Source organism: Nicotiana tomentosiformis, chromosome 1 (assembly GCF_000390325.3).
Source record: "Nicotiana tomentosiformis chromosome 1, ASM39032v3, whole genome shotgun sequence".
In the NCBI taxonomy this organism is placed as follows: Eukaryota; Viridiplantae; Streptophyta; class Magnoliopsida; order Solanales; family Solanaceae; genus Nicotiana; species Nicotiana tomentosiformis.
Window position 1 is genome coordinate 101,739,616 of NC_090812.1, and position 26,012 is coordinate 101,765,627.

The window sequence follows — 26,012 nt, forward strand, 5'->3', positions numbered from 1 at the left end:
CGTGAACAAGATGTTTGAAAATCAAATATTAAATACTATGGAATTTTATATATATGATATGCTCGTTAAGTCTTTAAATGCATGTGATCATCTTAAACATCTCCAAGAAACTTTCGACATCCTAAGGAAATATAATATGAAACTTAATCCCGAGAAACGCACGTTTGGGGTCAGCTCTGGTAAGTTTCTGGGATTTCTGATATCACAAAGGGGAATTGAGGTAAACCCTGATAAGATCGAAGCCATAGAAGATATCTCAGACCAACTATCAAACGTGAAGGAAGTCTAAAGGCTTACAGGGAGATTGACAGCTTTGAGCAGGTTCATTTACCGGTCATCGGAAAAGTGTCATCATTTCTTCGCACTGCTCAAAAAGAAAAATAATTTTGAATGGACCCCGGAGTGCCATCAATCTTTGAGGGATTTAAAGAAATATTTGTCAAGCCCTTTATTGCTTTCAAAACCAAAATAATGTGAAACGTTATTGGTTTATCTCGCAGTCTCAGAAGTTGCAGTAAGTGCGGTTTTAGTCCAAGAAGACAAAGGTACGCAATCTCCCATTTATTATGTTAGTAAAATCTTAACGTGAGTAGAAACTCGCTACCCATATTTGGAGAAACTGGCCTTAGCTCTGGTAGTCGCCGCTCGGAAGTTGAGGCCTTATTTTCAGTGCCACCCGATAGCTGTGGTGACTACTTTTTCCTTATGGAATATCCTCCATAAATCCGAGATATCGGGCAGATTGGACAAGTGGGCCATCAAAATGGGTGAATTCGACATAGAATATAAACCAAGGACTGCAATTAACTTGCAAGTCTAGGCTGACTTCGTGGTCGATTTCTGTCAGGGATTATTGCCTCTAGCATCCAAGGAAGCAATAATGGTGTCAGAATCGACATCAGAGATTTGGACCTTATTTACGGATAGAGCTTCCAACGTAAAAGGGTTCGAGCTCGGTATAGTCTTAATCACGCCTTCATGGGAAACCCTAAGGCAAGCCATCAGGATGGTCCATTTAACTAACAACGAAGTACAGTATGAAGCTTTGATTGCAGGGCTCAAGTTGGCCCAGGGACTTGACTCCGAGGTCATCGAAATTAAATGCGACTCACAGCTGGTGGTAAATCAGGTCTACAGGATCTCCAATACCAAAGAGGAGTGCTTGCAACAATATATGGTAAAGGTTCAAGCTCTGTTAGCATGATTCCGGGAGGGTCAATTACTCATATCCCAAGGGAAGATAACGCAGAAGTAGACGTATTGGAAAATATAGGATCGTCGATAGAAATAAAGGGATCAAAGTCTGGGACTGTAGTACAACTGATGAACTCGGTTTTGGATACAAATGGTTACTGTGAGGTAAATTCGACTAATCTAGTTTGGGACTGGAGGAATGAAATCATTGATTATATCGAACACGGGAAGCTACCTGAAGACCCTAAACTATCCCGGGCACTATGCGCCAAAGCAGCGCGATATAGCTTCAAGAGAGGCTAATTATATAGAAAATCTTTTCAAGGTCTGTTGGCCCGATGCTTAGGGGCATCTGAAGAAAACAACGTCATGAGAGAGGTTCACGAAGGGATATGCGAAAATCACTCAGGCGCAGATTCCTTAGTGTTAAAGTTGGTAAGGACATGATATTATTGGCCCCGCATGGAACAAGACGCCAAAGACTTCGTATGAAAATGTGATAAGTGTCAACGCTATGCACGACTGATGAATCAACCAGCAGAACTCTTACATTCAGTTATATCCCCCTGGCCATTCAAGAAATGAGGGATGGATATCGTCGAAAAGGTAATATTTCTTGTAAGTTTGACTGACTATTTTTTTAAGTGGGTGGAAGCAAAGCCTTATCAGAAGATCAGAGAACTCGAATTTGTGGATTTCTTGTGAGAAACTATAATTTGCAGGTTCGAAATACCAAAAGAAATAGCATGCGACAATGGCCCACAGTTTATCGGCGCAAAAATTACAAAGTTCCTCTAAGATTTGATTATAAAGAGGATCACATCTTCATCCTATCATCTAATTGCAAACGGTCAAGCAAAGTCGACGAACAAAGTGATTATTCAAAACCTCAAGAAAAGGTTGGAAATAGCTAATAGTAAATGGCTCGAGGAATTACTCGGAGTTCTACGGGCATACCAAACTACCGTCAAGTCAAGCATAGGGGAAACCCCTTTTTCCCCTCGTGTACGGTGCAGAAGCTTTAATCCCGGTAGAAGTAGGGGAACCCACCTTGAGATACTTCCAGGCAGATGAAGAATTGAACAACGAAGTAATGTTAGTCAACTTGGAATTGCTCGATGAACGCAGGGACTTGGTGCATGTAAGAATGATAGCTCAAAAGCAGATAATGGAGCGGTATTATAATCGAAGAGCCAACCTCCATTATTTCAAAGTAGGAGACTTGGTCTTAAGGAGAGTAACTCAAAACACCCGGGAGCTAAACGCGGGGAAGCTAGGTCCGACATGGGAAGGCCCCTACTGGATTTCAGCTATCTCCGGGAAAGGTTCATACGAGTTGGAAAACCAAAATGGAGAAACGTTTCCCAGCAATTGGAACGTGGCACACCTCAAAAGATATTATTGCTGATGAACATGATCCGTCAGAAAGTATGTGCTACACTTTTTTTCCCTTCGTTCAGTTTTTGTCTCGATTGGGTTTTTTCTGACAAGGTTTTTAACGAGGCAGTAACAGAAAGCATACTACGAAGACATCAGCAATAAGACATTTAATAGCAAGGCACACAAGCAAAGATCCACTCGGGGATGGTTAGATAATCTTTTGCTCTATAGCAAATTCTCATCGGAAGTTAAGTTTTCTATTGAACAAAGGTTATCTGATTGTTCACGAGCATAAATCACTAGAGGGTTGTTAGATAGTCCTTCGCTCGATAGCATAAATTCCTAAGGGGAAGTAAAGTGTGTTACCAAATTAAGGATTATCTAGAAATGCATTAGTGGAATCTTCGAAGATACAAGACTTCCAGTGTTCCAATTCGCACTCTTCGTATTCGAACACTAGGGGGAATGATATAAGGATACGGCAACAATGACTGCCACAACGACCGAGAAACAAAAAAATGGAAGTATAATTGCATCATCAGGACCGGGGACTGCGCGGCCAGCCCGTAGAAACAAGTTATATAAGTTAGCCACAAGTAATGGCAATTTCTTTACAGCACAGCAAATGCTTATGTACTTTTTGAAAATACAAGGAATAAAATGAAATCCTATTGTATTTATCTTGTTTCTTGTCTGAACGATAAATCAACTTTGTCATTTGAAGGTTAAACAAGTACTTCAAATGCTAGTGTCATAATGAACAAGAGATGTTCTCTTCAAGAGTACTGTAAACATAAGAGGGCCCTCTTTTACAAAAATCCTCACGTTAAAGGGTTGGTTTCGGAAGAATTTATGCCCTGAATCAAAATGTTTTCGGAGAAAGATACACCCGAAGTCGTATACGAAAAGACGCAAAATGTAAACTTGCGCAAATACTTATCAAAGCCCTCACGAAAAAATGGTTGATGCCAAAAATGCTTTCGGGGAGAATACACCCAAGGCTTCACATAATAAGATGCAAAACAGAAAAGCTTGCACAAAATTCTTAAGCAAAAGGAAGAAAATGCAAGGATTAAAGACTTGCATGACTATTCAAACGAAAGGAAGACTCAAATAATACTTGAGCAATAGATGTTTTTATTTACAAAAACACATTAAAATGGCATAGGTACAAGAATTGGAATAAGAAAAGAAAAGCTAAGTTGCAGTATCTCCAAAACCAGGAGGAAGAGAAGTGTCCGTGCCCCCGGGAGAAGTTGACGGACCCACCGATGGCCCAATATTTTCACCAGTCTGGCCTTCAGTATCGTCATCCTCAGATTCTTCTTCAGTTCCCGAGAACTTGGAACCAGAACCAAAAGGATCAGGTGCATCAGACCTTGCTGGGAGTCCACTTTTAGCAGCCAACTCACACTCACAGGCCTTAGCAATTTCGGCATCAAAATCAATGACACCATCTTTGGCCTCTTCCAAGGTTTTTCTCCTCATGCTGTATATAGCGTAAGTTTTCTCAACAATGAGGGAAGTCGCTCGACACTTAAGTTCTTGTTTGAGTTGGGTTCCTCGGCAAAATGGTTTTCCCGGGCGGACCTAGCAGATTTGAGGCTAACGTCAAGGTCATGGATAGTTTAACTAAAAAGCCTATTATGCTCGATAGTTTTCCTGTACTTCTCTTCCAACTGGGCGTGTTTTGCCCCCGTAGCAGCAAGCTCTTCAATTTTGGAGTTCAAGGATGCCTCTAAGTTGATCACTCTTTCAGCGGAGGCAGCCTTGCATTCAGTTGCAGCAAGAATGACATTATGGACTTCAGCCCTGGCTTCGTCAAATCTAACCATCAGCGGGCCAATTTCTTGGCTAAGGGTTACCACTTCTTGCTCGCTTTGCCACAAACGAGCCTCCAATACAACAGCCTCAGCAGCTTTGGCTTCCAGTTCCGAAAGGCGAGCGACATGTTGCCCCTGCTCTGCCAAAAGTTGATCTCGTGCGGAGGTAATCTCTTACTTTTCAAAAATCAGCTTCTGAAGGCCCTCGGATGCAAGAACGTTGGCCTACAAAGTAAGGAGGGTAAAATTCAAAATATGTTCCTACCTAAAAATATAAGGAGTAATAAAGGAAGAAAGGAACGTACTGTTGCGACGTTGTGCATGGCGTTGTTCAACAAACACTCTCCTAAGAGTTCCTGAATCTTTTCCCAGTCTTTCTGTGAAGCCAAAGGCTTCAGATAATTAGCAAGCTCCACCTATCGAGATAGCAAGTTACATCTGATAGAAATCGAAAGAGTAACATTCCTCCTCCTTTGTGGAACTTCAGAAGGGGCAGCATAATTTTTGCCCCAAATTCCCATGAACTGTGGACCGGGGAAGAGGAACACCTTCTTCATGGTCAGGTGCGGCCGGTGGAGATGATGTAGCAACTGCTAGTGGAAAAGTGGATAAAGATGGAAGTGATGTAGCAGTTGCATTATGCGGACCGCAGAATAGGTATGCAGACCGCATATCGGTTGCAGACCTGTCCAAATCATTTCCGTTTTTTGGGCATCACTTTCGCGGTCAATTTTGCGGACCGCATACCTATTATATGGTCTATTCTGCGATCGCATATCTGAGTTCGGAGGGTTTATTTTCCTATTTTTATAATCCGGCCCCATTTTGATAAATAGCCTTTGGGGCTCGTTTTGAAGGCATAAATCTGATATTTTTAGAGAGAAGTGAGAGTGTTCTAGAGAGAGGAAGAAGCTCAAGTGCTTTGTTCATCAATATCTTGTCCAAGATTTGAAATCCAACAAGGAAATCTCACAAGATCTTCACTCAAGAGGTAAGGTTCTAATCGTAGACTTCAATTTCGAGTTTGGGGTAAAAGATGGGTAATTGGGAGTATGATTCTTGGGAGTAAAAGTATTATGTATACATGCATGTACCAATAAGGTTTGTGGGAATATTGTTGAGCTCAAATGGGTAAAGATTGGGTTGTGGAAGAATCTTCTAATCAAATTTGCACATCTAGTGTTTGATAAAATGCTAAAATGAGCTGAGACCATGAATATCTTCCTAATTTGTGTTCAATTTTGTTATGTCTCAAAATAGATTGTAAGTTGCTAGGATTTCCGGAACATTGTAGTTTTTTAAGGAAAGCTCAAAGCGAGGTATGTTGGCTAAAATTTCTCTCTTAGAATCAAAATTCATAATGTTCTCGTAAGTTTCAAGTATGGTTGGCTCAAGTTCCTAATTCCTATGTTCCGGGTTTTCCCTTATAAACTTGACTATTCCGAATGAGCCTTATGTCAAAAGATACATGTTCAAAGTATGGGTTGCGTATTAAAATGTTATGGCTTTGAGTCGTGTTCAAATGAAAGGTAGTATGCCAACTTGTGTGAGAAAAACTCGATATGCTTATGACTCTTAATTGCTCATATGTGTACCTAAGGTCTTGATTAAAAATGTCTTGTTGTTGGTAATTTATAAAGATGCTTGAAAAGGAAATAAGTGAATTAGGGATATAGGGTGTGGCCAACATGCCAAGAATGAAAGTTATACTTGTGGCTAATGGTGCCAATGAAATTAGATGATGTGAGAGAGGTTAAGAAATAAGCCTTGATTCAACTGTTTTAAAATAACTTCGAAAATAGAATTGCCTAAAAGCTTATGTACTCAAGTCGTGCCCATATGTGGCTATTTTAACAAATGTTATGCTTTGTAAGTATTTTTCAATGTGTTTTGCGTTCTTACATATTCGTGAGTGGAAATTGTGTATTTCCCTTTTTGGGAAAAAGTATTTCAAGAATAAATGGTGTGCTGCTTGTTTATGATTTTAACTTGCTCTTCGATTGCCAATCATTTTACTCCATTTTCTTGGAAAGAAATCTATTGTGTTTAAAGCCTTCATTTCTAACGAACTTAAAGTTGTGATTTCCGGAATATTATAGATGTTGATATTTATGATGATGATCCATGGAAGGAAAGATATAAAAGTGTGGAATATAAAATACGTCCATCATGTCTTGAATAAAGAATCTTGTGAATGGCCAAAAGAGCCAAGAAAATATTGTTTTTGTGATTGGTTGAAAATACTAGTGGAGATTTATACAATGTGAAATATGATGAGGTAAATACATTTGTACCTATGTTACCTTTGTGTGTAAAAATAAAAATAATATTTTTGGGAGTATCATTAGCAAATCGAGAATGGGTGGGTTGTAATAACCCACACCTAAAACTACATATGCCAGTGTAGGAGTGGATTGTGATTATTTCCCTTATTTGGGATGTGATTGATAGGTTGATATTATTCCCCTTAATTGGGATGAAACTGATAATAGTTGTGAATTGGAAAAGTCAACCCACACGGTATATGTAGGAACGCGGCCTAGCTGATCGGGTGTAGATCGGATGCCATGTTGCGCACATGGTGGTACTACTCTTGGTAACACCTTTTTCGCATCACATGTCAAACCACATTGTTCGTGGGGAGATGGCATAGCCGATCGGGCGTGATCGGACTCCGTGCTAACAATACGGTGGTATATCGGTGCTAATGATCTCCCAACCAAAAATATATATTAATTTCGTATTTTGAAAATTGTTATGTTTTAACTGGACAATTGGATATGGTTGATTGTGACTTGATGTTTCTATGGTTTTCCCTTTCATATATGGGCATTCTATTTTGAAAGAGGACATTTAGTTTTACATACTAGTATTGTTCCATATGTACTAACGTCCCTTTTGTTGGGGGCGCTGCATCTTCAATGGATGCAGATGGTTCATGAGCGGGCAACTTTGGTCCTCGTTAGCAGTTACTTCCTATTCAGCAGGTTTTGGCGAGCCCTACTCTATTCCGGGCCTGATATCATTTGATGTTGTACCTTGTGTTATGAGGTATAGTCGGGGCCTTATTGCCGAAATTTTCATATTACTCTTCTGTTGTACTTAAGGCTTCGTAGACAGGTTGTGTGTGGTATTTGATGTGGGGAATTGAACTAGAAATATTGGTATTTGGAAAACATATTTTTCATTATATCTATAAACTTGTAATATTTTGAAAATTATGAATGAAGCTACTAATGAAAATGAAATGGGAGTTGTTAATGAAATCTTTTCAGTGTTTGATTAATAGAGTGCATCTCCTCTTTATTCATGGATGAGCTTGGGTAGAAGAAATCTAGCAGGCTTGCTCGGCCGGGTTCACTCGGTTGAGCACCGGTCGTGCCCCCGAGGTAGGGGCGTGACAGTAGCTGCATCTAATGTAGTGTTGGTCGTAGGATGCTCGCCAACCAAAGACAGAAGGGACCCGGTATTTAGCCCCGCAGTACCGGACACAACAATTCGGGCCTAAAAACGGGAGTTGACATTATCTACAAAATCAAACTCTCTCCAAAGTGCTGAGGTATCATCCTGAGTTGGTGTACCTCTCTCAGCAGGTCTAGCATATTGTTGAGATGATGAGGATTGTCGTCTTCTATGTAGATAATCTCCCTCATCACTAGCTTCTTTATCATCGTCGATCATCACGGTGTCTATGACTGACCCGGGAGGAAAACTAGTCACCATCGCTATCGGAGATGACTCGAGGGCATCAGTCCTTTCCCTCTTATTCTTTTCCCCAGCTTCAGAGGAGCGTCTTCTCTTTGATTGTTTGTCTTTCGTCCGGAGACTCCGTAAAGAAACATTTGCTCCCGAAGCATGCCCGGAGCCACCTGTTCGAGTAAGAGCCTACTAAAGGAGCCTCGCTGCATCAGTGGGATCAGCCAAAAAATCCTCCTCGGGAACAGCAACAGAGCCCACATGTAGACTTAATTTCATAGACAGGTTAGAAGGGATCAATCAAGTTCTTCACATGAAAAAGTGAAACAAGGTGAGTTTGAATTACCATGATTCTTGGCCTTCCACCTGTATTTAGGGGCCAACTCTTTCCACAAGCGAGTCTCGAGCGTCGTAACGTCCAAGATCTTTTGTACCCACCGGTCCAAACCTTCAACCACCAGAGGGATCCATCAAGTTGCTGAAACGGGCGAATGATAGAGGATCAACACGGCTACAGAAAAATATTTCGTAAAAGGAAATACTAAACAAAAAGCTTACGAGTGCAGTTCCAAACGGCCGAAAAGGATGGAGCCATTGCTGGAATGATGTCATTGGTGGCAGTTGCAGCGAACTGTTCCATCCACCCACGGTCGTTTTCATCATCCATGTTAGACAACAAAGCATGGTGGCCACGTTTGCAGAGGTTTATCATTCCCCCGCGGATGATTTTGGGAGACTAGAGATTCATCATATGAGCTAAGATTAGCTGCTCTCCAGTCTCCTAGCACAAACGCCGAAGGCAAGGTACCATCCTCCACATAGAAGGACTTACTTGCGCTAAACTTACTTGGTAGCGAAGGCAAAACTCCGCAATCACGGAGTCAAGCTCTCCGCTCAAGGAGAACGCACCCAAAGTAAAGAGATACGTGTAAAAATATGTAAAATCCTCCTTGGGTAGGGTGACCCACTCCATAGATCAGGAGCAATAATATCTAAGTCATGGCAGCAAAAATCTTCCTTCACAGCAGGAATGCTAGAAGGACGTAAGGAAGAAGGTTATCTACTGGTGGCCCATGTTCGAGAGTTAGCAGTAGGGAATTTCTCTTCGAAGTTTTTTGTGGTAATAAGACTTCTAGGGATGATGGAGCCCACTATTGGAGGAGCAGAGTCCTCAGCCTTATTCTTACTTTTTGAAAAACCGGTACGCTTTGAGGAAGAAGCCATTATATGGAAGAAGGAGAGGTTCTTTTGTTTGAAGATAATTAAAGAAAAGATGAAGAGCAAGATGTAAGTTAGACAAGGAAAGCTTGAAAAATTATGAAGTATAAGGGAGAAATTTGATACGTATAAGTAAAGGTTTAGCGGGTAAATTCATGGACATGATTACCTCGATAATCGATAAAAGTTATGTTGAATCATGGGATGACGCGTGTTAAAGGCATTAAATGCGGAGAAACGTGCGTCTAATCAATCATCAAAATCTTTGAGAGGGAATTATAGTAATTCCCGCCAAAAGAGTATTTTTACCAACTTTCCGGTAACACAAAGTTATGTTACTGGAAAGCAGGGGGACTATCTGTATAGGGTAAAATATGCTATGACACGTGGCCATCCAAAAAAAGGACACATGGAACACAAGATGAGGGGATGGCCAAAGACCGAAGGCAGCTGTTTCGTTTGTCACCGGAAAGAATAACGCTCATAAAGATGTGATAAATTCTCTTCACTCGGTAGCATTTAATAGAGAATATTTTGTGGCATTAAGAATAATTACCCGTTACAGGTAATTTGGCATTTATGTTCACTGTTACATTCTCATTAATGTCCTCATAATTGACATTAAAGAGGGGCTTGATCCTAGGACCTTAATCCTAGGTGTAGCTATAAATAGTAAGCTCTATTATCATTGTAGAGGACACGAATTTTCTGGCAGACTTACGCTACATTCTATACAAAGCTCAATACAATCTTATCTTCTTACTTTTTTGATTTCATTGTTGATCTGCCCGGAAATCCTATTACCGGAATTGTTGCTTATGTTGTTTCGTCTATATCATAAGGCTAAGTATTGCATAATTCTTCGATTACTTTATTATTTCAGGATCAAATTAATTCACCTATCTAGAAACCATGTATAAATTTAATTGTATCATTTTATGGGTAAACACTATTCAACACAAGTTTACGCCATTGGAAATAAGCCTAGACTCTTGAGCAATTATTAAGAAGATTCAAAAGGTGGTAATTACAGTACTTACCAATGACTGCAATTTGGAGGTTAATAATTAGGAGAAAGCAACAAAGTCGCAAATATGCTAGCAAAAATTTACAGTAGATTCTACAGAGACTAAGTTAGGGTTTGAAGTTTATGAGCTTGAAAGTGAGCTTATTCTATATAAAATCGGACAACATCTCCCCCATTTTTCTTACTTTTAGAGTATATAAAAATAATAATAACACATACAACCTTCAATTATATACTTCCAGCACCACAACACACCTAAGCAGCTCAACAATATGACATGACAATATTCAATATCGAGTTTACAACTTCTAGTCGACATCTTGCATGTTTTAAATCATCCAGCATATCAAGCACCTAAACTATCTCTTATATATGAAGAAGAACAAGATTCTTGCCTTAAATCTCAAAAATCAGTCGCAAAATAACTTAGAACAAATTCAAAATAGTCCAGCAACTCACAACAACATCATATACGATTTCCGACCTTTATTTCACAAGTTATCAACCGAAAAATCTAGCTACAACTAGTGTGAACTCAAGTATATGTAGGAGAAGTAGAATATTACCTTAATACCAGCCGATATTTTTGTTGTAGTGCGGATGTTGGAGCAATGACTCTTTGTTGTGGGTATGGAGGGGGGTCGGCATTGGTTCATTTTCGGTATGGCTACTGAGGATTTGATTCAATACAACAGAATAGGAAAATCCAGCAAGCTTAGACAAGATAGAAAGTAAGGAACTACAACAAAAAAAAAGCCCTGCTTTTTCCTTCACTAATATGAAAGTAAGCAACTTCTATTAGCGTCAGACCTTGAGTTGAACTGATCGTATCATGTGCAACGTCCATCAATGATGGTTTACGGTTAAAAAAGTGGTTAACAATCTCGAAAAATATATCTAAATTACAGCCAACTCCCTCTCCTCGTTCCGGTCGAGCACTCTCTTTTCTTTGTCCAACTCCATCTTATCAAATAAGACTGACTTCTTACTAACCCGCAAAGAATTGTGAGGGTAGACCAGGTATGAAGAATGAATCTATTTCTGTGCACGGAAGTTGCTGGCCGGCAGCCGCTCAACTGTTTGAATCTGTCTTTCCCTTCTCTTAGCATAGGTAGGTTCAAGTCAAACTTTTTTTGGCTTACGGGCTCAGAATACCCCAAAAGTGTCATTTGAACACTTGGTTAAAAATGAATTTTGAAGAAAGTCAAGCACCAAGTGCGTGTGATAACTAGAAATTCACAATTATAAAGAGTCTCGAGTTTTCCATAGAAAGCATGTGGCTCAACAGTTTCAAGATTTAGTCATAGTTTTGGTTATGTTCATCTTATCCATCATATATAATAATTAACTTTGTCCAATACCATTAAACAGGATAAACAGCAGTTAACTTGTAGTTCATGACACAATGGAGCATCTTAGATAAGATGAAATTAATTGCATATCAGACCACTAAATGATGAGACCATGCAAACAAAGGCAACGAGGAGTGCTAGCATGTGGCAACATGGGGACGTATAAAATGAGGTCCTATCAACTTGTTTCGACCTAGTATAATAAGATCATGATCTTGGTCTTACTTCACCGTCGATAAAGGAAAGAAGACTTCCATCTCCAAGTTTAACTCAGACGTAGCTCCCTTCTTTTTTCTTGGGGATGTGAAGCATTGTCAAACCAAAATACCCAACAAGTATTAACTCTCCCTGAATAGGAGGTAATCCAGCCGCTCCTCTACAGAGAAATATTTTTTTCCAAGTCACAACATAAGATCCATTCATTATCTTTCTTTGATTCCAGATCAAAGATTAATTTCATCATTAATTTCTATCTATATATTAAGTAGATTGTAGATTTCGATATATATATATATATATATATATATATATATATATATATATATATATATATCAGATCGTGACTTCATGTACCAAATATTTCAATGTCATTGCATCCGGTATTTTTATTTTGTCCAACAGTATGATGAAGAATAGATCCGAGAAAGAGACTTTCATTTCCAGTCTCTTATTTACTTATTTTCTTTTTATTGAATTTTGAATTTTCTAAAAGGAAAAATAATAGATTATCTCTTTTTCTGAGAGTGAGACATTGTATTGTGCCTATATAGCGATTGAACAGAAACGCTCAACTGTGGCACAATTAGTTCAAATTCTTTCAGAAGCGAATGCTTTGGAATATTCTATTCTTGTAACAGCCACCGCTTCGGATCCTACTCCTCTATTCTTTTCGGCCATGAACTGTTACGACACGGAATCCCAATCTTAGGGTCGTGATGGCGCCTAACGTTCCACTTGCTAGGCAAGCCAATATTAGTTAATTACTTAACCAATTTAAACAATTTAAAATAGAACATTAATAATACGATACTACAATAGTCTCAAATAGATGTGATAAATACAACTAGCGTTAGTCTAATCATATCCCAAAGATCTGGAGTCACGAATATATGAGCATACTAGAATTCTACAGATAAAGTCTGAATGAATTACAATTGTTCGAAATAAGGAAAACAGTAAAGATATTGTAGATAGGGGCTTCAGGGACTGCGAACGCCAGTAGCTCTACCTCAAGTCTCCAAAAGCAGTTGAATCTGAGCAGTCTCAGCTACGCGCCATCAGGACCAACACCGGTATCTGCACAAGAAGTGCAGAAGTGTAGCATGAGTACAACCGACTTAATGTCCTCTGTAAATGTCGAGCCTAACCTCAGCGAAATAGTGACGAGGCTATGGGAAGTCACTCACAAATAACCTGTACGAAATAATGATGACAGAAAACAGTAACATAAATAAAGCATTAAACTGATATAAACGGACCCGAGGGTCAACTACTAGAGGGCCTCAGAATAACATAATCTCAAATATCATACCACAATGCCAAGAATAAACACTACAACCACAAACAACTACAATACATCAAATTCGTTGCGGCATGCAACCCGATCCCAAGTTTCAACACAAGATCTTTTACAATGTACAACTCATTTCCAATATCAATATCATATCATTTCTCATTTTGTTGCGGTGCGCAATCCAATCCCCCAATATTATTTTATTAGCATAAATAACTCAACACCAGTATTTAAGAAATATGAACATAAAAAGGAAATGAAACGTGCGGAACAATAAGGAAATGAAGAATAGCCAATACTTCGCAATCCCAAACCTTGGCAAATCAATAATACCGAAATAGCTAGATGGCTCACATAAACGGAATGACATAACAAAGTACTTCAAGCAATATAAGTACGGTAAAAGCAACTAGAACATAAGACAACAAAAATATGCAATTAATACAATTAGAAGCATGCAGCAGGTAAGCAGATATTGCGTGAGAAATGTACAAATCAAAATAAGTAACAATTAAACAATAAGTAACAATAAAGCATGGATAACAAGTAAGAACATGTATAAACTAAAGCATATGACAAGAGATAACATAGAATAAAAGAAGACATGGAAATAAATAGCATAATCACACATGCTTTAACCGTACGACGGAGCATATACACTCGTCACCTCGCATATACATTGTTTTCCCACATAATTCACATAGCAAATAGGCCAATAAGTCTCAATTCCCTCAAGTCAAGGTTAGACACAACACTTATCTCTTCGCACAACCAACTCAACAATCAACCACGACTTTGCCTTTCGAACAAGCCTCTAAACCAACCGAATCTAGCCAATTATTGATCAAACAATTCAAACTAAGTTTTAGAAATTATCCACGAATGAAAAAAGGTTCAATCTTTGATGAATTTGAAAAGGTAAACAAAACTCAACCACGGTCCCGCTTGGTAAAATATTGAGGTTCAGACCAAAATTTGATTACCCATTCACCCCCGAGCCCGGTTATGTGATTTGTTTCGAAATCCGACATCAATTTGAGGTCTAAATCTCAATTTTATAAAATTCTCTATTTCTACCCAGATCCCTAATTTCTACCATGGAAATCTTAGATTTTATATTAAAAACTCATGAAAAGTAATGGGCAATTGAAAGAAAGTGGATTAGAGTTTCTTACCAATGATTTTGGGAAGAAGAAATTCTTGAAAAATTACCTCTAGAGTGTTTAGGGTTGAAAAATAGTATAAAATGAGCTAAGTCCCGTTTATCACCTTTTTACCCAGCTACAGGTATCGCAAATGCGAACTCTTGTTTGTAATTGCGAACATCACAAATGTGACACACGGATCACAAATGCGATCAGTGTATCAGATTCTCAGAAGTCGCAAATGCGACATTATTATCGCAAATGCAAACTTTCCCCCTTTGCAAATGCGGATACGCCCTTCGCATTTGCAAATATGTCCAAGATTTCCAGTGGTCGCAAATGCGACCCTAGTCAGTTTGCAAAAGCGAACCTTTTCCTCACAAATGCGAGGTCACCCAACCCAAGCCCATGATCGCAAATACGATGTCTTGATTGCAAAAGTGAGGCTCGCATTTGCGAGCCAGTCCTCGCAAATGCAAGATTTGCATATCAACACTAGAACTGGACGCACACCAGCTAACTCAAATCATCCAAAACTCATTTGATACACACCCCCAAACTCGTCTAAGCCCCTCGGTCTCCAAACCAAATATGCACACAAGTGTAATAACATCTTATTAATTCGCTCGCGTGATTAAAATACCAACATAACATCCGGAACCACGAATCGGACATCAAAACACATGAAATACAAAAGAAAACTCAAGAGTAGCTAAAAACATAATCAAGCGTTCGATTCCTATCAAACCAACTCGTAATTGCACCAAATTTTGCAGACAGATCTCAAATAGAAGAACGTACTTATTCCAAGTCCGAAAACTAAAACTCAAACATGATAACCATAAAGTCAACCTATGGTCAAATCTAGAAAATTTTCAAACATTCAAATTGCTAACTTTTGGTAAAACAAGTCAAATTAACCTAGGGACCTCCGAATTCAATTCTGGGCATATTCTCAAGTCCAAAATCACAATACGAACCTACCGAAATCGTCAACATACCAATCTGGGGTCGTTTACCCAAAATGTTGACTATAGTCAACTCACATTATTTTTAAAGCCAAAAATTATATTGTCTTCAACTATTTATGTAAAAATTGAACACGGACTATACATGCAAATCAAGAAATATCAAATGAAACTATTAGAGATCTCGGAATACACAAAATAAGGGATAGTACTCAAAACGACCTAGCGGGTCGTCACACGAACTTAGTTAATCACTAAGGCGAGATGGAGACCTTGATTTGGACCCTCGTGATCGAGCTTATGATCGTAAAGAATGCAGAGCCATATCCTAACGAACCAAACCAAGATGAGAGCGCTGAAGCTTATCTACCTAAAGCACTCATTTCAACACATGTCCTACAGTGGAAGCTGTAATCTTAGCTCCACCACTGGTTTTCTCGTAGGATAAACTATGTACTATAATATATTACTCTACTTTCTTAAGCTTCAGATACTTTTGTAAAGGATTTTTCTGGGGCTAGATACAATACAGAACAACAACAACCATCGTTGTTTTTAGGTCGTAATGCCAAATTATTAGGTGGGCTTGTAAAATGAATTAATCTTTTATATATTTTACTCTATGTCTACCATTTTCATTCAATTGTCAATATAATTGAGACAAATTTAGGATTTTCTAACATAAATACATTAATTTCCATCTAAAATCTCTAAATAAATCAAAAGTTTCATAGGATTACTCATGGGTGGGACAAGCTTTTCTACTCTGATTCATGATTTCTCTTGGCTATATGGTTCATCCGGGGGAGAGATTGAACTTCAAGAAAGAGTAAACGGTCTTATGAATACACAAATGTATAACTCCCCAGGAATAAACTAGGCATAAATCAATATGCTTAAATTGAAATAAAAAATAAATACGAAGATGAGCCATTTAGATTTCCTCGGAAACTCTCACCTACGTCACCATTTAATATTTCTTGGCCCATCATTGGCCAAACCACCTGAGCACTACGCTCAATGTGAGTTGGATTACTTAGCCACGCTTCATAATTAGAAAAACAAGTACCGTGGAAATACATGCCGCTCAAACAAAGAAAGATGATGGAGAGTTGACCGAAGTGTGTACTAAATACTTTTTTGAGAGATCTCCTCCAAATCACTGGTATAGCTATTGAGAAACACTAATCTTTAAGGTAAATATTTATTTACACCAAATCAAATAATTTAAATTGAACAAAGTTAAAATAAAAGAATCACTTATCAAGTTTAATTGGTACATACGCAGTGGCGAAGTCACATGGTCACAAGGGTGGTCAACTGACCACCTTTTGTCGAAATATTGCACTGTGTATATAAGTAAAATATTACGTTTTAGAGGTATATAACACATATTGAACACCCTTTGTCGAGAATTATTTTTTCACTTCTTTCAAATTTGAATACCCTTAAGAAAATTCCTAACTTCGCTACAAGTACATACGTGCATGAAAAATACGCATCTTGTATTCATTTGTCGCTGGGTACGTACTAAATATTTACCAACATGTAATCCTAACTTGTTGGTAAAGCTTATACCTAAAAAGAATCCCTCCGTGTACTATTGATATCGACATCTATTATCCGTTTGACCAATAAAAACGTTTGATGCATACATGTACTGATGTAAAGATTATAATTTGCCCAAGGTACGAATAATCATTTAGGAGAAGAAATACAAGCCTTGTCTCTGTGGGAGTCTCATCAGGAAAAAAACAGTTGTAAAACCAATTGGAACACGAAACGTATTCTCAGGTGCTGTTGAAGAATAATGGATCTCTCCTACAATTAGAAAACACACTTCACTGGTTTCCCAAAAAAGCTGACCTTGTCCTTTCATTTGCTGCATCTTCGTATTTATTTTCACGTATTGTTGAGTGTAAGTGATGTTTACACCAAAAAACATTATACTATTAACATAGTAGCTAACTAATAAATTAAGGAAAAATATACAATAATTAATTAACTATATATCGTTCAGTGATAAAAGTGTATGTAGAAGACACTTGTTATGTTATCATTGATGTAGTATAAACACGAATGTTTGGTAAGTTTTTTCTAGGAATCTTAGTCGTTGAGCATATAAATAATCTAGGACAGGCTTATTTATATATAGTTAAGTGATAAAAGTGCATGTAAAAAACAATTATCACGGTATCGTTGATTTAGTATAAGCACCAATTTCTAGCAAGTTTTTTCCAAGAATCTTAGTCGTTGAGCATATAAATCATCTAGGACAAGCTTATCTACGTCGTGGTCATGTCCTCCTCCACTGCATTTTGTTTATGTACCACAATCATGGGGATTCTACCCCCTCTAAAAGCATCACATGCTGCAACATATTTATATCCACTCAAAAGAAATCATATAGAAACTTACCAGCTGTGGGCTTAAAAATTGATTAAATATTCCAGATTCTCATTTAATTTGACTGAATTAATTACTTGCATAGTTGGTCCTTTATCTTACATTAATCCCTAACGCAGGGATCACACGTTTTTTCAGTTGAGAATAAAAACTGAAGTAGGATGTTTTATATGGTGTAGAGAAGGTTACTACAGCTGCTTAAGTAGGGAGTATTATTGGGAGGAAGAGAAGACAAGAGAATCTCTTAAATCCCAAAAAGCTTGAAAAGATTTCCAAAAATCATGAATTGCTTCAAAGAAATGGGGGGGGGGGGGGGGGGTTGGGGTCCCCCATTTCATATTCTGAATGGATCTCTCTCTATGTTATGTATCACTAGGTGTCTGTCGGCCAACGGTGAACACACGACAGAAAGAAGAAGAATAGGAAATATATACCAATTCATTTATCTAAATATTTGAACTTTAAACTTTAAAGTATCTGTTTCAAGAAGGACGTTGGAAATACCAATCCTAGTCAGAATCGGAGTTTAGTACTATAAGTTTTGCTTGTGCTGACCAAGCAAAGAGTTGGAGGATTACTAAGAGAGAGTGGATTAGACTGATGACAGTCACATATGCAGTACATTGAAATTGATAAACATGTATATAGTATAAAAAAATCCAGTTAATGTGGGCAAATTAAAGCCCAAAGGATCGTGACTAGAATATGTAAAGTTGAAACAAATTCAAGAAATAAACTAGCTAGCTAGCTTATATTTGTGGGGAGAAATGAAGTAAAACACGTAAGATATGCTGTGTTGGTCGCGCCATGACCTCGACCACGTCCCCCATATACTTATCATATTGCCTCTTTCAAAAGAATTATTTCGGTCAACTATATATCTTGATCGTACAAATTTTCTTTGTAATTTAATTTATTAAAACAGACAATTTTATCTAAGAGATTGCAATAGGTTGAGTGTTACCTAAGTACGTAATGATCCGTCGTACAAAATACACCTGTGGGTGTATATATTGATATATGGGATGCGTTATCCTGAATATTAGGACAGTGACAGCTTAATTTTACAAACATTAATGTACTTATGACTTTTGCTGAAAATGGGGAACCAGTCAAACGTCGTCTACTTCGGATGTCATCCCTTTGTTTATATCTCTATTTTCTTTGTGCTGCTGCGTAATATCTAAAATCAGCAGCCAATGCCCGTTGCCATAACGACTTAGTTTTGGTTTCCTCTTTCTTTCTCATGAGGTCTTAATCGTTCTACAAAAAGAAAAATGACGTCCTACTGCTGTCTTGTTTATCCATTATATATATATATATATATATATATATATATATATATATATATATATATATATATAAGAAAAATGACTTGTATAGCCGTTTTCAAAATAATAACCGAAAAAATGTATGTATATTTTTTGTATATATACATTATGTATGTCATATACAAAAATTATACAAATTTCATATACTTTTTCAACTAGCGAATGTAAATAGTTTCTGGTACGGGGTAAAAATGATAATACCTCATATATATAGGTACGGTGCTTGGTTAACGTGAGTATTGTTGAAATCAAAATTAAATAAATATAAGTGTACTCTTTAAAAGTTTAAATTTTTAAATGAGTATAGTCACACAAGTTTACATAGCATCAAATAAGAAAGAGAGATTAGATTTAAGTCAAACACGGACGTGAGGAACGTATTATTGAAAACATAATTAAGCAGTCTAATTTAAACTTTTATATAAAGTAGCCATACAATTCAACGATTATGACTAAATTAGACGCAACACAACCCAGATACCTTCTTCTGTTTAAAGCAAAGTTTACTTGACATTGTACATTAATATACAGGGAAAAGGGTTAAACTTTTCTTGTACTATTTAATTTGAAGTTGAACAAAGTTTTCTCTCATTAAATTTTTGGTCTAACATTACTCTTGCCATAAGGAAAAAAATCATAATTTTGTCCTTGGCCCTTAACGGAGTTCCAACCTGAAAGTAATTTTAGAATATAGTCAAAAGCTGAAGGGTAAATTTTGTATCCTTTTAATAAATAAAAAAAACCAGACACGTGGAGTCCACCTATTTCATGCTGAAGCTCTATTAATAATAATTGCAAATAAAAGACGATTTACTAATGATAAAAGTATGAATGAATAGAAAGCGCGATGTTAAGTAAAATTGAACAATTCGGATAGTACAATAGCAATATATGTTGGACAGTTTCCTTATCATACTTATTTTCCGTTTTCTTATTTCTTTTTAAGTCATATGAGATAAATATGTTCTACTTCTAGTAATTAGCTATCGTAGAGGTCGGGCTTCAGTCGAACAACCTTCTCCTTCCCTTCCACTAATGAAACTACTCTTGCAAAGTCATAAAGTCAGTATAATCTATCTTTGATCTTTTTCTTATTATGTCTTCAAATGAAAGACGAAGAAGCTTAATTCCCTTCTTAGGAAAGCGTCAATGTGCAGTAGGGAATGCCATCAGATTGAGCAACTTCACATGTGAAAATCCTTTGTAACATGCTCTCTAAGTATCCCAATGGACAAATTCAAAAAACAACTCCTTACACCCTTCACATGTCATTCACAACTTAACCAACATCATATGCAAAACTATCTTCAGAGGGTTAGATGGGTCCAATTTCCAGCACTTACCCTAACTTCTTGAAGCTTTTTCAACTTTTCTTTACTTTTTGTAGAAAGGCTTCCCTTTTGCCTTTTCCAAAGCAATGCTCATATGTAATTCCACTTTGTTTAACCCTATTTTTTATTAGTCCACTCCAAATATATATATATATATTTATACATTTTAATGAGAAGTTTTATAATAGTACAAATATTATTATGGCAAGTTAAAGATCACAAATTTTAAAAGTTTTATAGCAACCCTAATATTATGACATTTAAGACACAAGTTTTAAAAGCCTTATTTTCTTTCTTAAACGTCGAGTACAAAAGAAGTTGCTTCGAAGTTGAAGGCTCGTCCATTCATTATATGTCTGTAATTTCATACATAAAGAAGAAGATTAAAGACTCATCAATCTCCTTACCGCTCCGTGAGGGTCTTAAATCACGCTTCTCTTACTTTCCCTCCTTCTAGAAAAAAAATGTTGAACAACAACGATCTTTCTAAAGTTAAGGCAGCAGATTGATCGACTGCGGGACGGGGCCGAGAGCAGCAGTAGGAGAAGAGATAATTCCTTCAATCTACTCCCCTCGATTAAGTTAGAAATATCTTAAGAGAAGAAGAGAAATCGTTTGGATTAGAGGCGAAACCCCTCTCCGCCATTACAGAGTGCTCTAATATCTTAAATCGAAGGCCGAGTCAAACTATGGCAAACAAATTGGAACAGAGATTTTTGTAGTTTGAGAATTTGTAAAACCTGTCTTGACCTGCTCGGCAAAACTGAAATTCCTAATTAGTGTTTTGCTGGCGAAGGAGCTTAATTAACTTTCATAAACTGATAATGTATAGCTATTAAAACATTTAAAATATAACTAAAAGTAATTGTTTATAATAAGTATGAAATTAATAACCTGAAAATTGAGGCAACTAACGTGCTACGATATAAAAAAAATTAATATTGTCGATGTATATAATTTAAATCTAATAAATATAGAGTTGGTACTAGTAGATGGACCACTTAATTGTTATTGGTCCCTTCGAATTTTCTGGTATATGATGGAAACCTCTGCCCAACCATATGAACGCCTGGGGACTGGTCACATGACCATAAAATGGGGTCCCTTTTTAAAGCTAGTAATTTCTAAATTAGGTAATCACTTTACAGAGAAAGCAGACATACAAATGATAAGAGACCTGACCTAATTGTGTGCTGCTCAACTGATAATTTAATTTTTTAGTGTTTTCTATCATGAAAATCCGTTAGTTTACCTTAAATAAACCTTTGATGTGAAATTGGAGATCAAAATATCTCACGAAGAGTGCGAACTTAACTATGTTAAAGATTGCTATTTTATTGGAAGTAATCTATATATTTATATAATTGAGGGGCATTGGGGAGGTGATGTGGCATGCTATAATCACAGAATTCACAGTTATCTTTTTTCCCAAATTTTTGCTGTTTTCTCCTTTATTTTGATTTATTTATGTGATATTTGTAAAAGCCCAAAAGACACCACTGTAAACGTTGGTCCAGACTACAACAATCCGAAAAGTCACGACTATTACCCAAACGAACAATTAATGAAACATTTCAGTTGCAAATCAATTTTTCTTTATATTAATGATACTTAATACTAATTTTATTACGAGATTTATTGTACTTCACAATATTATAAATAATGCTTTTCAGTCACTCAGAGAACCAAGAGCAACCAACTGTGATTTTTTTCACGGTAGTTGGATCTATGGACTGTGATGATTGATTTACCTTTTCAATTCATGTTTCTGCAATTAATTCTACCATGTTTACCGCCATGCTTTCTGTATTTTTTAGAAGTATGTTGCCAACCCATTTTAATTATATACTGAAACAACGTTTTCTTTTGCATAACGACTACCATGTTTACCGCCATGCTTTCTGTATTTTTTAGAAGTATGTTGCCAACCCATTTTAATTATATACTGAAACAACGTTTTCTTTTGCATAACGAAATAAACAGATAATATTAGGCAGAGATGCTGATATTGGCGTCTAGATTTTTTACTTGTATATCAGTATATTTATAACCAGTTAGGCATATTCCTCTTCGCGGTAACTTTTTTTGTTAAGAGCTTTCCTTTCTCTATCAAAGGGAACCTTAATGAATGGAAGGCTTGAGTCCACGCTCGGGCATTTAGGTCCTCTTTCCAAAGATATGGAGCATTCTTCCTTTGCCCTTTAATGGCCCATTGTACATTCACATACATTTATAAGATAACAGTCTGATCTTAGTACCTAACTTCTTGTACTAGTAACAACCCTACTGCTTCTTCCTCCAGGACCACCTCCACAGAAAGCGGATTTAAAATTTCAACTTTATGGATTCGAGTTCGAAATTCTATCTAACCCATTTGATTTATCAAGTTCGAAATCTTTTACTTTTACTTATTTTAGTAGATTTTTAAACATATATCTAGTGTTTGAGCTAAAGACACTAGTTAGCTTCTAGCTTATATCCGCCCATGCCTGCACAATCAGTGGAGGAGCTAGGAATGCTAAGAGTGGCATACCTAGGATTCAAACATGCACGCTAAAGCAATATTTTTGAGCCACAATAGCACGGAGAATTCAACAATTTATTGTTTGTACCCTCCACTTCCAACCAAAAAGTTGTGAGTTCGAGTCACCCCAAGAGCAAGGTGGGGAGTTCTTGGAGGGAGGGAGCCGAGGGTCTATCGGAAACAGCCTATATACTCCAGGGTAGGGGTAAGGTCTGCGTACACACTACCCTCCCCAGACCCCACTAGTGAAATTATACTGGGTTGTTGTTGTTATTGTTGCAGTATAATTTTCAAATATATTGTTTGTACTCTTCAAAAAATGCTGTTAAATCCATGTTGGATCCTCCAAAAAGCATTACTTATCCGACATGCAGTCCAAAGTTTATCAAAACCCTAGTAGGTCTCGAATGTTTAGAGTACATGGACATGTGATATTTTGCCATCAGACTATGATGCCAGTCCAATGTGGTATAAGCAATGACAGTTACAAGGCTTACGTACACACCACTAGTACAAAACCCCACTTGCATTAGCCATGAGGGACATTGCTGCCATATATGTTTTAGTTAACTGTCCCAAATTAGCTCCCTATTGAGTACTATAGTGGGAATGGACCAATGGACATGCATGTGATATATTCACAGATATTATTGATCAGTGATGGAAAAGTGACGCCATTAGTTGGGAAAAGTCATCTTAGTACAATCTTGATGATTATAACAAGTAACAAAAAGGGCCCTCTTCCCCCTTTTCCCATGTTTGAAACAGTTATTAGAACCAATTGTTAGATGGAATATGCTATTTTCATGTGTATGAGACCATTGATAATTTTACCCCAAAAAGTGTGGTGGGATATTAGATGGAACCCTTCATCCCTTCATCTGAGTTTTGGAAATAAACAAATTCCTAATAGGAAGTGATTTCCCATCAATAAACCCTATGCAACGCGAGTCTGAATTATTGGGACCAATGATTTCAAACGTTGGATGCTCTCGCCCAGCTCTCCCCCACCCTCACCTTCATGCATTGCAGTTATGGTAGTTGGTTCGTGATGACAGAAATATGAAATACTATAATAATAATATTGTTGCTTGGTCAGTATCCTCACATGGTTGCAACTCATACAAAAGAAGTTGTAATAAAAAGTTATAGACGCGTTCCAATTAACAATAGAGTAAATTGAATCGCATGTCCAATAACCATAATAACTACCGTTTACATAATCAAGTCAGAAAACTAAAAATGAGAAAAACATAATATTAATATAGTAGCAACAATGATGAGAAATAAATAATAGGAGTACTAATGTACTATACTAGCATTTAGGAAATAGCCACCCAAAATGACTCCCAGCTTGGAATTACTTTATTCCTACTCTCACTTGCTTTGCACCTACTTGGTCTTGCATACTCTCCTATCCCAATATCATGACTTCCTAATTTTCTACTACAAATTTCATCATCTTCATTTTCATCTTCATTCTCTTGGCTAATTTCATCATCTTCTTCTCCATAGCTACATTCTTCATGTCTTAACAAGGAAAGCCTAAGCCTACCATCTGAACGTTCAGCTTGGAAATAAGAGTTACAAGAATTGATTATCACAGCTTTTAATACTAAACGACCACCTTCGCGATGAGGTCTAACTTGAACACCTTCATTTCCACTCATTGATGTTAGAGGAGGTGGAAAACTACTTGCCCTGTTGAATTTTTTCGTGAATTCTCGACTTTTTGATCGGTGAAAATTCGTCTCTTTTTCGGACAAGAAAGGAGAGAATTCTTCCATGCTTTCACTAATGTCACTGCCTGTTTCGCTTCCTAAGCTTTCAGTGCACATTTCCAAACTCTTTGTGTTGAGAGTACACAACTTTTCCAGAGGATGAACATAAACTTCTTCGTCCTCTAAATAGCCTTTTTTCGGGTATTGACATGGATTTTCCAGTTCTTGTATGAAGCTCCATCCACAACCCATGTCACTATTGTCATGTTGATTTTGCAGTTCATTGAAACTAAGGCCATTTACTTCATTCTCTTCTTCAGTTTCTGCTTCTTGTGGAGATGTATTAGACATTTGAAGCAATGTGGTAGATTGTAGGTAATTTGATATAAGAGGAGGCAATTTGTTCATTAAGACATGTGGTTCAAGAAGTGTAGGCTCTAGACAAGATTGCAGACCTTGATATAGAGTGGAAGTTGAGGTCATTGTTGTTTTAGAACAATATGCAAATAAATAAATGAACAGAGCAAGAACGGCAGAAACAGGGGAAAACAGAGGATTTGGTCTACTTTTAACTAGAAACTAGAAATGTGAAGTTTTTTTAGCGTTGAGAAAATCATATGCTTAAATGAGGATAAATAATCTCTGTCATTGAGCCATTTTTGGTTTCTAAAATGTACCTAGGTTATAAAGCTTATGAGGGTGGCAAATTGAAGGTAAAAATGAAATTTAAAAAAAAAAACAAGGATAGAGAAAGGGAAGGTAGAGAATGGATAGAACATGAAAGAGAAGTGAAAGGGGCAAGGTTGAATTTATAGGACTAAAAAGTAACCACTTGAGGGGTTTTCTTTTTCTTTCTCTTTTTTTTTTTTTGGGGGGGGGGGGGGGGCCTGGGTGGGTGTGGGAGGTTGGGGGTGGGGGAAGAGGTTCTCAATTTGCAAAGAGGAGGAGTTGAACTTTTGGTGCCACTGGAATTATTCTGCTTTCACTCTGCCACACAATAAATTGAAAAAAGGATCAAAGAAAAATGGGAAGCTAGAAATAATTTGAAGTTGGACAAAAGCTCATTGGTCCTTTTTGTTTGTGTATTATTTTCTCTCTTTCTCTTTTTTATTCTTTTCTTTTTTCTTATTTTACAATTTTAGGTAGAAGACATTGATTTTGGCTGGTTACAACAGCTAAAATTTGATTGGTGAGTTTAAGAATTACTTTTAAAACGAATGATTAAATAACGTGTGGATTTTGGAGGGTCATTTTCTTTTGCCATCCCAAAGTGAGCCAACAAAAAGGATTCGTTCTAATATTTTTTGATAGATATTGCTTTTTTCACCCCCTTCTCACTTGTGCTTTTCAACCTCCACTTAACCTATTCTTTTCTTTAACTTT

At 37.2% G+C, this 26,012-nt stretch overlaps 1 protein-coding gene across 1 annotated transcript; it reads right to left on the reverse strand.

The window, feature by feature from the left end:
* Positions 1-24,230: 24,230 nt before the first annotated feature.
* LOC104114579 (protein FANTASTIC FOUR 3-like) lies at positions 24,231-25,112 on the reverse strand. The gene has a single exon (XM_009625058.3). It carries the CDS (start codon positions 25,110-25,112, stop codon positions 24,231-24,233), a length of 882 nt encoding a protein of 293 aa, XP_009623353.1.
* Positions 25,113-26,012: the final 900 nt, after the last annotated feature.

Coding starts and splice junctions, on each gene's coding strand:
- LOC104114579 (XM_009625058.3), bottom strand. CDS start 25,112: ATGACCTCAACTTCCACTCTATATCAAGGTCTGCAATCTTGTCTAGAG.